General features: G+C 38.3%; 1 protein-coding gene across 3 annotated transcripts in view; it reads left to right on the top strand.

The window, feature by feature from the left end:
• Positions 1 to 8,530: 8,530 nt before the first annotated feature.
• TBCK (TBC1 domain containing kinase) overlaps positions 8,531 to 16,320 on the top strand; it is a gene marked incomplete at its 3' end in the record, with an annotated part of 123,915 nt that continues 116,125 nt past the window's right edge. For all 3 annotated transcript variants that reach the window (XM_084251938.1, XM_084251937.1, XM_084251936.1), the window contains exon 1: positions 8,531 to 9,148. In XM_084251938.1, the coding sequence (XP_084108064.1) occupies positions 8,956 to 9,148 (193 nt within the window). In that variant the 5' untranslated portion in view covers positions 8,531 to 8,955. The remainder of the gene's footprint in view (positions 9,149 to 16,320) is intronic.

The following is a 16,320-nucleotide window of genomic DNA, read 5'->3' as shown; positions in this document are numbered from 1 at the left end:
ACTATATAAATACAGCTGAAATAATCTGATTTTAAATAAATAATGTATGTGCAAAAATTAGTGAAATTTTTTGAAAAAGAAAAATTTAAAAAAATGGTTAAAATGGAAAAATGATTTAAAATTCTAATTATGCAATATCCATCCTATATAAAGAACATTCTGAAATGCTGACCCTTTGAAGCAACTATAAACCAGAGACACAGGGGGGTGAGGGGGGTGGAGGAGAGGCGGGATTAGGGTCAAAATAAGGGAGGTGGGAATTGTATGGAGAATATAACCAAGATGAAAATGCACACATTGTGCAAAAAATGAAAAATGATGTAAAAAATATATAAAATAAATTTTTAAAATTAAAAATAAATAAATCTACCTCTAAAAACCTTGTTAAAATGAACAATTTATGATGTAAGAGCAATTATAAAAACTCTGAAAATTAAATTGATAATAAAATAAGAAAATATAGATAGAAAGTTAATCTGGAGAAGCCATAGTAAACTGCTTGTTTTCTGAACAGACTATGTTTAACAGTTTAGAAAAATACAGTGAAAAAAAAAAGGCAAAATACTGAACGAAGACATCACCTTATAAATACTGCCATTGTCTACTACAGTGAACACTGAATAGCTTGTTGCTGCTCCTTCAAATTGCAGTCAGAATTTTACAGAAAAAATACAAATGGACATATGCAGTAAAATATGATTACTTTCTTCTGAAATTTTCAGTATCCTACTGAAGCACTTGTCTAGATCTACTTTAGTCTAACATAAAATCAACATTCAATAGATGAAAAAAGATTATCACAAACAAGCAAAAATAATGAGCATTTGACCTGATAGAATTTGAAACTCCACTTTCTTGACAAAAAAAAATTGATGAGTAATACTAAGGTGAATGTGAAATTAGTTCCACTTTAGAAGAACCCTAGCAAACTACTCTCTAAACTGATATGAAACAAATAAATTTAAGTAAAGTTTTTTTTTTTAATTCACTAACAGGTCCAAAAAATCATCTCATAAATAGTAGCCAGTCTACTAAAAACAAAAAACAAAGATGTGAAACTCATGTCTTCACTTAAACAAAAAGTTTCAATTCAATCAGCTACCTGAAAAATAGTTACAAAAGTTAATCAAATATGACTCTTGTAACATACTGAAGCACTGAAGTTTAGGAAGAGCACCTGTTTCAAAACACAGACACACAAAGACTCAACTATTAAGTACATACATACAAGCACAAACGAAACAGTGTGATAAAGAGAAGATTTTCAATGAAAAAAAATAAAGGAAAAGCTTTTTATTAAAAAAAAAAACTTTCAATGATACTGGTCAAAAAAACACAACACAGAATATTGAACATCATTATGTAAAGGTGTTAAGGTGTTAAGATTAGGAAATATAAACTGACAAGACTTGTCATCCCAGTTTTTGTGAAACCCAAATGTTACTATCACCAACTGAAAACACAAAAAGGATTACAACCAGTCATGACTATAATAATTCCAGTTTGGCAGGGAATGGCTTAAAAATCCAGCTACCAAATTTAGTTTGAATATTTTTATAAGAAAACTATATGAAAAATTTTTTTTAATAAAATGCCACTAAAAAAGCCTATCTCACCTACATATAAAAAGACATGATAGGGCCTCCCCAGTGGCGCAGCGGTTGAGCGCTGGGTTGCGAAGCTGCCCGCGGCCTCTGCGGCGCCGGTTCGATCCCCGGCTGCTCCCCGGCCACCGGAGGAGGGTCCCACATGGCGCGCAGACCTCTCCTGCCGCCCGCTGCTCCCCTCTGCAGTGTACTTTGGTCCTTCTGCCTGCTCTGCCTCCCTCCCCCTCTGGCTCTGGTGAATTCTCTCACCCTCCCGCGCTTCTGACTGTACCCAGTGCATGTATAAACAAACAAACAAATAAATAAATAAATAAATGCCTCTATAAAAAAAAAAAAAAAAAAAAAAAAAAAAAAGACATGATAGATTATTGAAGATTAAGTCAAACCTTTATACATTTATTTATCTTCACATGTCTTCTAAATTTTAGATAATTTTAACACTAACGATAAATACCACAGTATAATAAAAATAATAAATAAAACAATATAGCAATGACTATAAAACGCATTAGCTGTTAAACTATCTCTATATTTTCTCTTCTCCTAGATAACTGATTATCTCAGAAATTTTATTCAAGATATCAACATTAAAAATTTCCCAATCTTGTGAGATACTTTGGACTAGCTTCTAGTCACTATGTGTTGATAACTTTTCACAAACGCTAAACATGATGAATTATTTTTAGAATCAGATGCACTATTAAAAAAGTCTAGTACTCACTGATTGTAACGTAAGTTTTTCAAAAATATAAACAGATGCCCAAGTTTATCTCAATGTTTTCTAGTAAGCTGCAGATAATTTTCACTAACACTGGCAGAAGAACACAGACTTTGTATACCCAGTATTTACTACAGCTAACAAATCTTTGTTGACTCACATACTTAACAGGTTGTGTGACCTTGGTGAAGTTACTTAGCTTCTCTATGCTACATTTTCTGAGTTTATTAAATGAAGATCCCTCCTACATTCTTGGCCTTTCCTTCTAGTGTTCTTTTTTCTTGACTATTCTCTTTAACGTTGTTCTTCAGAATTTGGTCCTGATCTCCAGTCTTTTATACAGATTACAAACTGTCACCACGTAGATTAGGGCTGCCTGTACTCCAAGTTAACACTGAATGAGAATGTCTTTAAGTAAAGAGAAATGGACTTCACCACACCTTGCTGTCTGCCATCTTCCCTACCACGATCCCCAAAATAACTCCAAGATCCTACTTTTACTTATAGTCTCTGAGTTTAAGCCATGTGGTGGGATTATAGCAGAGAGCAAAAATAAACATGTTCTTTATGCCCACTAAGCTTTCAGACAAGAGAGAGAAACAGTAAATCAGAGAAATTTCTTTCAAATACAGTTATGTGTAGGCCAACAGTGAGTTGAACCACAATGCCTGAAACTCAGACATATCTTCCACTACTCAGCTTGGTGCTCATTTCATTATTCTGTGCTAACTGCTACATTTTGTTTTTTAATTTTATATTTAGTTGCAGGTGAATTTCAAAAAATTTTCAAGGTTTTTAGTCTCCTCAAACCCTTGCATAGGGTTTCTCACAGATGATCACCTTAATAAGAATAGGATAACATTTGGCAGAGCATTTTTTTTAATAGACTGGCTAAATGCTTTATATAGATCTTCTATGAACACTGTAATTATCTCCATTACATCTAGAACAAAGCATGAGTCAAAATGAATGTCTTAAGTCATATAGTTATTTTGTCTTGTCTTTTTTCACACAATATCTTTTAATCTTCACAATCGAGTGAGATAACATTTCCATTTTATAAACTCGGAACTCATGATTTGACAATAAATTATTCCATTCAAATAGCAAATGGAAAATCCATGATTTTAACCTATGTTTTTCACTCTAAAACTCACACTACAATTCACTTTTAAAGTATGTCCTAAGGGCCTCCCCGGTGGCGCAGCGGTTGAGCGCTGGGTTGCGAAGCTGCCCGCGGCCTCTGAGGCGCCGGTTCGATCCCCGGCTGCTCCCGGCCACCGGAGGAGGGTCCCACATGGCGCGCAGACCTCTCCTGCCGCCCGCTGCTCCCCTCAGCAGTGTACTTCGGTCCTTCTGCCTGCTCTGCTCCCCGCTCTGGGTCTGGTGAATCCTCTCACCCTCCCGCGCTTCTGACTGTGCCCAGTGCTTGTGTAAATAAATAAATAAATCTTTAAAAAAAAATTAAAAAAAAAAATAAAGTATGTCCTAAGCCCAATAAAGAAAATTAAAATCACCATCCATTAATATTCTTACATACCTAAATTAAGAGCATTAAGAATCTCACACAGGGGACTGAGGTGATGGTGCACGGGTGCACTGGTGAAGGAAACTCTATAGGGACTACTCTAGGGGGTGGGGGGAAGCAAATATTGTTTAAAAATGAACAATGATGTAAAAAAAATTTTAAATTAATTAAAAAAAATTTAAAGACTGGAAAAGATGAACACCTAGGATTACATCAAACTGAAAAGCTTCTGTGCAGCAAAAGAGACATTAACCAAAACAGAAAGACACCCCACTGATTGGGAAAATACCTTTAATACTTTTAAGAATGATTTTTAATTAAAAAAAAAAAAACAGCTTTAAGAATCTCTTTGGCCATTTCCAAACACCCCTAGTGAAGCCACCATCATGACACCTCTGGACAAAGGCATGTAAAAGCCTCCTAACTTGTCTTTCTCCTACTCTTTCCTCCAGTCTATTCTAGATAGCAGTCTGGAGATTGCTTAAAAGTTTAAAAGTCAGGTCTTTATCACTCTGCTGTTCAAAACCACCCAAGGGTTTAAATACCCCTAAGTTCCTCTTATGGCCTCTTCCTGATCTCTGATTTTTGTCTTCAATTTAACCTTTGCACTCAACTCTCATGCACGTTTCTTTGCTGTCCAGGCGAGTTTCTGCTTCGCAGCTTTTGTAAAGGCTGGTTCACCGGCGTTACTGCATTTCCCGGAGATAAGGATATGGTGAATTCTCTCACTTCTGTTGTTAGGGGGAAGTGATGTCCTGAGTTAATAATTCTTAACTACGATGTAATTTCTTCAGGGAGAACTTCCCTGGCCACCAAATTTCAACCTATAATCTCCTTCCCTGTTTATTTATTTTTATCTTCAGTCCTTATTACAATCTAAAATGTGACCCAGAGGGAAACAGAAATTTCTGTTCTGTTCACTGCTCTTTATAAAATCCCTACAACCGTGTCCGGAATGCAGTGGGCGTTTAATGATAATTACTGAATGAATTAATTCCTGTCACCCGTGCTCCCGCCTGCCTGGCCCCCGCCCCCCCCCCCACACACACACATTTGTGAATTTTTTCGTTTCCAGGGACATTCTTTCTTTCCCTTAACCCACACATCTCATTCGTCAAACTTGGTTCCCTCAAAATGCCCCAAGCTCTCCCCTACTTTCCCAGAGCCCAACACTACTGCTGGCGCGAGCAGACCCCAGACAAGCAGCCGCAGGCCAGACCCAGGGTCCCCGACTCGACTGAAGGGAAGGAGGCTGAGACACTCGCCCTCCGCCTACCCCAGGCCCCTCGACGAGTGTCACTCACATGAAGCGCAGCACAGGTACTCGCCGGCTACCGCCTCAGCCCACAGCAGGCAGTGTGGGCCTCGCACACGCGACGAAGGTGAGAGAGGACCCCCCAGGGCTGCCCCACCAAGTGCCTGAGCGCGCCACAGAGTCCACGCCAAATTCCGTTACCCCGTTTCTGTGCGCAGCACATCACGCTCCCAGTTTTCCACGCCCTTAGTCGATAATGTCAACCCACCTGCACCTCCTCTTCACTACATTTGGTCATCAGTTTGGGCACAGCGATCGACGCCCAGGTCGGGGGCTTTGCCCACTGTTGAGTCGCGGGACTGTGACGTCAGAGGAGACGGCCTGACTGAACCGAGCGTGAGGGAAAGCGCTGACACCTGTCAGTGAAGTGGGTCGGGCGCTTGCTCCAGGCCATGGTCTCAGCTGGGAGTTGTGGCTGATTTAGTTCGCCTGTCAAGGGCAGGCTCTGCGCTCCCCGCGCCTCAGGAGCCGACCCATTGCAGACGTCCCTGAAATGCAGGGCCTGCTGCCCTAAGCTGTGGCGGCAGTCGCAGCGACAGCGCTGAGGCCCTGGGGAGAAGCTCCGTCCCCTTGTCTGTGGGCCCGCCTGCACCCCCCGCCTCAGAGGCAGGTATTTGGGGGCCCCAGTTTTCTTGTCGAGTGCGTGGGGCCGGTGGGAGGTGGCGGAATAGCAGGCGCGGCGAGTGGCTCCCGCCTTTCCGCTGTGAGGGATGGAGCCCGTCTGTGGAGCTGTTTGCCGCCGAGCCTGTGTCCTTCGCGGGCGACACCCTCCCACCCCCCTAAAGTCATCCGACCCCCGACTCCTTGGGAAATTGGAGGTGAAGCTTTGAAAGTGACCGACGCGCCACTGGTTGAAGGTTTAAAGAGATTGGAAAGTGAGAACATGCCTCTCCGTTACTCACCTTCGAGCAAACTCATTATGTGTCCTAGTTTTCAAAGATTAGGCAGTTGTCACAATGCCACACTCCCTGTGGAGTGGGAGGACGTCATGTAGTGAAAGGGAGTTGTTTTCGAATTGTCAGTGACTGGTTTTCAAGGCTTCTTGCTCCTTTATTTGTGACAGAATTTTTGAGGGAAGGCCTATGACATAAGTGAACTAGTTTTACTTGCCTGTTGAAGAAATGTGTAAACTGTTCATACGTGGTGAAACATTTTGTCCTTGGTGGGACCTTCCCCCTCACCCGCACCCCTTTTGAGTCTTTCCATTCCAAGTCCTTGGAGGACAGAGAATGTGTTGTTTTTCATTGTGTTAGCCCATGAGCTGGGAGACACCTGACTTAAAATGTGAGCGTCAAGGTACTTGTTGAGTGAATGAACCTTGAAACCCAACTACTTCCATTGTTGTTTTTCCTCAACAAGCATTTCACATCACATTTTTCCCTGCTATATTCTTACCAATTGTAGCTAGTGTGTGTATTTTTCGTGTGTGAGTCTTTTTACGTGTTGCCATCGAAGACTTAGTTGAAGCAGAACACCCATGAATGTTTTATCTTTTTGAATAATTAGCGTTTTCTTTATTTGGTTCTTTGATTTTTAGTTGTCTTAAGTGCTAGAAATGGCTACTTGAAAATCAAGTAGAATACTACAATGTAGTGAGATTGCATAATAAAAAGTAACAGTACAGAATCTCCCCTTCTACCATCAGTCCTGTTCTTCAGAAGCAACCCCGTTTAACCTTTTCTAATTTTAGGTCGATATGTTTAATAATAAATGTCTCACTCTTTTTTTTAATTAACGCTTTAAGATAGCCCACATCACCCACAACTTATTTTCTCCAAATTTTTGAAGTTATCACAGTTTTAGTTTTCTTGATGCTTAGTTTTTAATTCCAAATGATATATATAAACTATGTTTTTCACATCAATTTATGAATATATATATATATTTGCGGTTATGTTGGTTTACTGCATTGTACATGAGTCAGAGGCTTATGTTCACACCTTTTCAGGTGTGTGCTACCACACCATGCCCTCAACCAAGACATCCATAGTCCCACCATAGTCCTGATAGGGGGGATAGGCAACATTGGACCCCCTTCTTTTGCTCCCCACCCCTCCCCTGCCCACTCTTTTAGCCTCAATTTTACAGATTTCTAGCATTTGTTCTTGGTCTGTATTTTCTTACCCATTGTTTTGTTTCTCTGTATTCACATGTACATGAAGCCCTCTGGTATTTGTCTTTATCATATGGCTTATTTTACTTAGTATAATCCCCTCCAGTTCATCCATGTTGTCAAAAATGGCAAGAGTGTATCTTTATTTCATGCTGAGTAGTTTTCCATTGTGTATATATACACCACATCTTCCTAATCCACTCATCTGTAGTTGAGCACCCAGGTTGTTAATCTGAATTGTCTATTGTAAATAGTGCAACAATGAACAGAAGGTTGCATATGTCCTCTCAAATGAGTGTTTTTGCAGTCTTCAGGTAGATACTTAGGAGTGGGATTGCTGGATCATGTAATAGATTTATATTTAATATTTTAGGACCCTCTACTGTTTTTCATAAGGGCTATTCCTGTCTACATTCTCAGCAACAGTGTACAAAAATTACTTTTTCTCTCCATCCTCGCCAACATTTGTTGCCTCTGGTCTTTTTCCTATGAGCCAGTCTCACAGGTATGAGATGGTATCTCAAGGGAATTTGATTTGTAGTCTGGACATTTTAGTTGGTTCCAGTTTAGGGGTATCAGCAACAGTAGCACCCTGATGTATCTACTGCCTGTGTGTGGTAGCTTCTGCAGGAATGGAATAGAAAACAGTGGCAGACTGTTCTCCAAAGTAATAGTGTGAATTTAATTTATGTTTTCACTTAAAGTGAAGGTGAAATTTTGTATTTCCATGTCCTCTTAACACTATGGTTTGTCTATTTTCCTAATTTTTACTATATTATGTGCCAGATTCTAATGTGGTTTTAATGTACTTTTCTTGAAATATATATGTCATTTCTCTTTATTCTTATGTGAAATGTATTTTTCCTAGGCTTCTATTTTATTCAATAGGTATAATATCTCCTCAAATCTTTCGAAGTATATTATAGATGGTTTTTCCTTAGTTTGCATAAATTATATCATTTGTTCCAGGGCAGAGTTTTTTGTTTCTTACTTTATTCCTCACCCTTTATGCTGCAGTCTTGCCTCACTTATGTTATGATTGCTGGGTAGTTATTATTTAAGAATAATAAAGTTTTTTTATAATCAAAAGTTTTATTATTTAAGAGTTAACGACGCTGTCTGGAGGCTCAGCATATTCTCAGAGTTGTCTTAATTTCTTCAAAGAACCTTGCCTTCTTTTGCTTTCAGGGTAGTAACTGTACAGAATTAGATCTTCCCCCTCTTCCCCCTGACTCTGTGAGAAGGGAAGTTTGTGGAGGTCTATGGGTTATTTAAGTTTTGGATGAAGAGAACAGTCTTATTGATTAGAATATGCACTATAAACCTCCATTACTTTCTTAAAACAGGTGTTATTAAAGATAGAATGCATTATCTTTTCCTTTTTATTCCATTGCAAATCTTTGCTTTTTATTTATTTATTTTAGATCTGTAATATAAATATGTGATGGAGTTTTCCTCTTCAATATTTTATTGGAATATTTTAACTTTGATTTTTTTTAATTTATTTTTTATTTTTATATTTGATATTTTTTTTAAGTGTGAAATTTTCCAGTTGATGTTTCCCTCCAAGTTATTTATTATTTAAGGTGAGAAAATGCTGACTTAATGTTTGGTTGATCTTTCATAAGATTCTCTTTTCTTCTAGATTATCCTGGAAGATTTAGGACCCTGAAAATGTTTCCTTTGAAGGATGCCGAAATGGGTGCCTTTACCTTCTTTGCCTCTGCTCTGCCACATGATGTGTGTGGAAGCAATGGACTTCCTCTCACACCAAATTCCATCAAGATTTTGGGGCGCTTTCAAATCCTAAAGACCATTACCCATCCCAGATTGTGCCAGTATGTGGATATTTCTAGAGGAAAGCATGGTGAGTTGAATTTTTTTCCCTCCTGTTCTCTAGTGTATCATCACAGTTTGGTTATAAATATGTAGTAAATATTGTACATGCACACACACATTTTCATGCTTTCTCATTTATGTACATATCTGCCAAGAGAAATACAAACTCCTTAGCAGGGTGTGGGTTGCAAGCTCCTTCCTAACCTAGCCTCATTGTATTCTTTAGGTATATTTCTGTGGTTACTGCCACCTTCTTTCTTCACTCCAAGCTGAGCCATGTGAGTTTTCCTGATTACTGTCACCCTTCACATATCTTTGTTTTCATACTTCACTATTTTCTCTCATGGGTTTTGCTATGGCCAATTCCTTATAATTTGAGCTCATTCCTTTTCTTTGATACTTTTATAGTTTTTATCATATATTTATTTTTACTTAAATTGTCTCTTCTGAGGATTCTTAGTTCTTGGAGATAAGAATTCAATAAATTTTAACTCTGACCTCATTAGATAATGCTGTGGTACCACACCTAGATGCAGGGAGCATGCAATACGTGTTTGTTTGAATGAATGAATGAATGAATGAATGAATGAATGAACAGTCATATCTGAGTGATTCATATTGTTCAGATTTGGGAATCCAGGCTCTTAGTTTTCTCTTTTAGGGAAACCACCTGTCCATAGGGTATTTCTTCACCTCTATAAGAAGTAAATAAAAGTTCTGATGTTAGAAACTGAAGAATTTTTTACTGGAATGTATTTTGTGAATGAAAATAGTAATTTGTGCTAACTCTCTGAATGCAAAGGAAGTCAGTAAATTTTATTTAGTCTTTTTGAATAGGACTCCACTTAGAGAACTGAGGGGACAACTTGACCCCTATCGGTTAAATAGTCAGTGTTTCACTAGCACTTTGCTGCTTTTTCGTAATGCAGTTGAGTTTTTGCATTTCATATCCTCATCTATTTGGGCTGCTTTTAAAAACCACTTTAAACTGAGTGGCGTATAAACAACAAACATTCATTTCTCATAGTTCTGGAGGTCAGAAGTCCTAGATTAGGGTGACAACAGATTTGGTGTCTGGCCAGGCATGCTTGCTCATTGACAGCCTTCTCACTGTGCCCTCACATAGTGGAAGGGCCAAGAGAGGTTTTGGGCCACTTTTATAAGGCGCTAGTCATGTTCATGAGAACGTACCACCTCCAGAAAGTCTTATTTACAAACATCATCACATTGGGGATTAATTGGACTAGGGGTCATGGTGGGGCACAAACATTCAATCTGTAGCACCTCACTAAAGATTCTTATGATGGCCATCCTTGATTATTTTAAGATTATTTTTGGAAATTTAATTGCATGCTAAGATTTTATATCTTAAAATTATTTTAAATGCATCTCAGTGAAATGTACTTAATTTTCTAATATAAAATAATTTGTTAACCCTACACACTTGCTGATGTTGAAATGTTTTTTCCTGTATACATGGTGATTTCATGTTTCAGCCTAATATTAAAGACTGAAGAAAATGCATTTTCTTTATTGTTTTGCTGAAAAATAGACTAAACAGTACTTTCAAGTAGTCTGGGTTGTTTCTCTTAAAAATATTTGCTCTGAGAATAATTTTGTTTTAGAAACTTTGAGTATAAAGAGCTCTTTTGTAATGAATGTTATTAATGACTAATATTTATTGAATGCTTATTAAATATTAGGCAGTATTCTAAGTGCTTTATGTATTTTGATTAGCTTCATTCTCATAACATTACCAGGAGGTAGGAACCATCACTAATCTCATTTTACAGATAAGAAAACTGGGGTATAGAGCAACTAGTTAATTAATCCAAAGTCTCACAAGTAGTAAGTAAAGAAATTTGGGATAGTAATACATTTTCTCATGTGCTGAAAAATTTTGAAACTGAGATGTGTCAATACAAATATTGACATGCTCTTAATTAGTACTATACAGTGCCTTAGATAGTTGGTACTCTATCACATCCTAGACCCTTGAACATTAGCTATACCAGGAAGCTGGGAAGAGATGTGGGAAAGATGATGGTAAAGTAATTGTCTCACAGATGATAAAAGTGCTTTATTTTTCATATTCATATGTGCCCTTACACACATGTGGAGCTCTGTGTCATTCTACTGGAGCTTCTTTTACTGTGCAAGGTTGCCTTTGATCAATCTTCTCAGCAAATATTAGTAATTCCTTAGGTTTAGTCTAACCTCTCACGTGGTTGGGGCCATTTTGAAGCCATAAGTCAATCCCTCTCTAAAACAAGCAAACATGTAGGGCAGAGCTAATTGATAGCTAAAATTAAAGCAAAAGTTAAAAAGATGCTGATGAGTTAAAATTTTGTTTAGGATGCAGTCTTTCCTGTTCATTGTAATATTTCTTACTGTGTGTTTTTGCCTATATAACCTCAGTCCATTGGGGTTATAATCTTTTAACAAACTCTTACCCGATGCCAAGTTCCTTCTTGTGCTAGGTATCAGATAAATGAAGAGACACGATCCCAGTTCCTGAGTTAGTTCAGAAGTAGTAGAGAAGAAAAATATAAACAAGATTATAATATAATAACAGTTGTTACAATAGATGATTTACAGTGTGCTCTGCAATATCAGGTTAAATTCTTCACTGAAGAATGTTATTTATCAAACTTCTGTATATAAATTTTTGGCATCACTAGGGAGTCTAGAACAAAGATGTTTGCCTCTTCTGTCTCTGCAGTTTCATATACTTACATTCGTTTGTTTTAGTGGTACTGGAGATCCAAAAGGATTAATGATTTTCAAAAGACGTACTGACCTTTCATGGCCAACATATTCATAAGAAACCAAATCTAGGGCCTCCCCGGTGGCGCAGCGGTTGAGCGCTGGGTTGCAAAGCTGCCCGAAGCCTCCGCGGTGCCGGTTCCATCCCCGGCTGCTCCCTGGCCACCGGAGGAGGGTCCCACATGGCGCGCAGACCTCCCCTGCCACCCGCTGCTCCCCTCAGCAGTGTACTTTGGTCCTTCTGCCTGCTCTGCTCCCTGCTCTGACTCTGGTGAATTCTCTCACCCTCCCGCGCTTCTGACTGTACCTAGTGCCTGTATAAATAAATAAATAAATCTTAAAAAAAAAAAAAAGAAACCAAATCTAAACATTAGTTTCACCCTTAATCATTCTTACTCTTTTTGAAGGAAATCATATTTCTCAATAATAATCTTACTGTTTTCAAAAAAATTTCAGAGAAGTGAGAAGCTTACATATAATGTTTTATAAAGATAGTACATGAAAAAAAATGGAATCAAGATGGAGAAAGGAGGAAAGTTCGAGTGAGATGTAAGGTTAGTGATATTAATATGCAGTTCCTTTGTGTGGACTTACATTTTTATTTAAATTTCTGGTAGTCAGGACAAAGTAGGAGATCCAGCTGCTTCAAATTATTTTTATAATGAGGCGATATATTAAGAATTAACTTTTAGGTATTTCCCTAAAACTGGAAATAGGGGGCCTCCCTGGTGGCGCAGGCGGTGGAGCGCAGCACTCTGAAGCTGTCTGCAAGTCTCTGCAGTGCCTGTTCCATCCCTGCCGGCCTCAGAGCAACCCACATAGCGAGCAGACTTCTCCTGTCTCACCCGCTGCTCCCCTCAGCAGTGTATTTATTCAGTCTGCCTGTTCTATTACCCGCTCTGTCGCTGGTGAATCCTGTCACCCTCCTGCGCATCTGGACTGTACCCCTGTTCGTGTATAAATGAAAATAAATCTTTAAAAAAAGAAAAAAACTGGAAATACGATCTTTTGCAAGCTTTGTAATTTCACACAATCTTTTGTCCAGGTGAAGTATGGAGACATTGGTGGAGAGACTACTTTGTTTGGAGGAATTGAGATCTCCTATGTGTGTTGTTATAGGCAGTATTCTGAACACATCTGTTTAAGTTGGCTTTATTGTTCTTCTGGGTGTGGATCTCTGAGTTGGGAAGTCTGTAGTTCTGGGATAAACATCTAAGAAAGCTAAATTTGACAGTTTAAAACAGCAACTCTTAACTCAGGAGCTGCAGGGCCTAGAAATGGGCATTAGAAGTTTGTGACTCTTCTGAAATTATATATAAAAGTGTGGGGGGGGGCCTCCCCGGTGGCACAGCAGGTTGAGCACAGCTCTGTGAAGCTGTCCACAGCCTCTGCAGCACAGGTTCAATTCCCGGCCGGCCAGGTAGATACCCCCATGGCACGGCAGACCTCTCCTGTCTTGCTGCTCCCCTCAGCGGTGTGTTTCAGTCAATCTGCATGTTCTGCTCCACACTCTGTCTCTGGTGAATCTTTTCACCCTCCCGTGCTTCTGGCCTGTACCCCAACTCTTGTATAAAAAAGGGGAAAAAAGTGTGTGTGTGTGTGTGTGTGTGTGTGTATTCATTTTCTGGATATTGACTCTATCATTTCATCAGATTCTCAAATAGGGTCCTAATGTAAAAAAAGGATTTAAAAGCACTTACTCAAGGGCTATGGATAAAATTTATCTTCTTTATTAAAGAAAAACTTGAGAACTTCTAATGTAAGGCCACAGACCTTCCAAAGTTGATTTGACCTGTTCCTAGGTTTCTGTGTTACATATCACATACTTAACAATGTAGACAGCCACAATCAGTCCCACTATGTTGAGTTTTGCAGTTTGTACACTCCCTGAAAGCTTCCGACTAATGGAATAAGTGGTACTAGAAGTTGGATTCTCTAATTCATTCTGGAGGAGGGGAGTCCTTCTTCTAATTTGTTTCAAGTTAATCGTGAAGACTAGTGGTAACTACAATACACCTTAAGATAGCTCAGCCATTTGCAAAAGATTAAAAAGCAACTTTCGGCAGGTTTGTTGCTGTTAAGAATATTTTTTATTTTTTATTTTTTAATTTAAATTTTATTTTTATATTCCCCATACAATTACAACCCCCTTATTTTGACCCCAAGCTCTTCTTTCAGGCTTATTTCGCTGAGCATGATCCCTTCCAACTCCATCCATGTTGCTTCAAATTGCATGTGTTTATCTTTTTTGAATGCTGAGTAATATTCCATGGTGTATATGTACCACATCTTCTTGATCCAGTCATCTGTTTTTGGGCATTTGGGCTGTTTCCAAAGCTTAGCTGTTGTAAATAGTGCTGCTATAAACATAGGGGTGCAGGTGTTCTTTGGAATTGATGTTTCTGTGTCCTTTGGGTAAATACCTAGGAGTGCAATTGCTGGATCCTATGGAAGTTCTATGTTTAGTAGGTCAAGAAATCTCCACACAATTCTCCATAGTGGATGGACCAGTTTGCACTCCCACCAACAGTGCTGCTTGTAATTGGTCTGTTTAGGTGTTCTATTTCTTCTTTATCTAGCTTTGGGTGATTGTAGCGTTGTAGGAATTTGTCCATCTCCTCTAGATTGTTGAACTTGTTTCCATATAACTGTTCATAGTAGTTTCTGATTATTCTTTTGGTTTCTGCTGTGTCTGTTGTGATTCCTCCTCTTTCATTTATGATCCTGTTTATTTGTGCTTTCTCCCTTTTTTCCTTTGTGAGCCTGGCTAGGGGTTTGTCTATTTTATTTATTTTTTTGAAGAACCAGCTTTGGTTTCATTGATCTTTTGGATTGTTTTTTTAATTCAATTTCATTTATTTCTGTTTTGTTTTTATTATTTCTTTTCTTCTACTGGTTTTGAGGTTTTTTTGTTGTTCTTTTTCTAGATCTTTGAGCTTCGAGGTTAGGTTGTTTCTTTGAGTTCTTTCTTGTTTCTTGATGTGAGCCTCTATTGCTGTATATTTTCCTCTTGTTACTGCTTTTGCTGCATCCCATACATTTAGGAAATTGGTGTCCTCCTTGTCATTCAATTCAAAGAATTTTTTAATTTCTTCTTTGATCTCCTCATTAGTCCAGTGGTTTTCCAATAGTGTGGTTTTCAATCTCCATGAGGTAGGAGATTTCCTTGCCTTCTTTTTATGGTTTATTTCTAGTTTGATGCCTTCATGGTCAGAAAAGATGGCTGGTATGATTTAAATCTTGGTGTATCTGTTGATGTTTGTCTTGGGTCCCAGTATGTGATCAATCCTGGAGAATGATCCGTGTGCACTTGAGAAAAATGTGTACTCAGATTTTTTTGGGTTTAGTGTTCTATAGATGTCTGTTAAGCCCAAGCGCTCTAGATCCTTATTTAGAGCTTTAGGGTCTTTACTTATTTTTTGTCTCGTTGATCTATCCATTGTTGGTAGTGGTGTGTTGAAGTCTCCCACTACGTATGTGTTTTCTCTGATGTCTGTTTTTAAAGATGATAAGAGTTGTCTGATATATTTTGGTGCTCCTTCATTTGGTGAATCTATGTTAATGAGTGTTATTTCTTCTTGAAGTATTGTCCCCTTGATCATAATGTAGTGACCATTGGGGTCTCTTTTTACCTTTTTGAGTTTGAAATCTGTTTTATCGATATAAGTATAGCTGTTCCTGCTTTCTTTTTTGGTCCATTTGCTTGTAGGATTGTTTTCCATCCTTTAACTTTGAGTCTATTTTTATCTTTTGTAGCTAAATGTGTTTCCTGGAGACAGCAAAAGGCTGGGTTTTGTTTCTTAATCCAGCCTGCGACTCTGTGTCTTTTTATAAGAATATTTTTAAAACCAAACTTTTGTTGAAATGTTTTATTTGGTAATTCATTTTGGTGAAATTAACTACAAGTTTGTGAATTATGTGATTACTGGGGCTTTTTCATCACCAATTATAGATATTTTCAATTTCTGACAATATGTCAAATACACCCTCATATCCAATTACATACTCTAAAGAAATTCCTCTTACTGGGTTGTCCCAGTTTCAAATAACTCCCAGCAAAGCTTGGCAATATAGTATATCCTCATTATCACCTAGTGATTATAGTCTTGCTGTTTAATGTCAGCAAATTTGTGGTATGCCTCTTGCTTTTGTACTCTTTTCTGAGAAGGTCTTCATTCTCGCATCCTAAAGCATTCTTGCCTCTTTCACTGTGCTGGAAGCTCATTTGGAGCTTCACTTCACATGACTCGGGTCTTGCCTCTGTTCAGGCTTCCTTGGGATTTCTTTTCTTAAAATAATTGATTCAATAATTCTCGATATGTCTTAAATTCCATGTTTTCCTCCCTCTACCGAAATAAAATAAGCCCCCGTAAATACCAAAGTAGCAAAATCCTAATAGTATAATTCTTTTGCAGGACAGAACTGTCAACTCCA

The sequence above is a fragment of the Talpa europaea genome (assembly GCF_964194135.1).
Source record: "Talpa europaea genome assembly, chromosome: 13".
Taxonomy (NCBI): Eukaryota; Metazoa; Chordata; class Mammalia; order Eulipotyphla; family Talpidae; genus Talpa; species Talpa europaea.
Note: the sequence above shows the minus strand (reverse complement) of the source record. Positions and strands in the feature narration are given on the sequence as shown.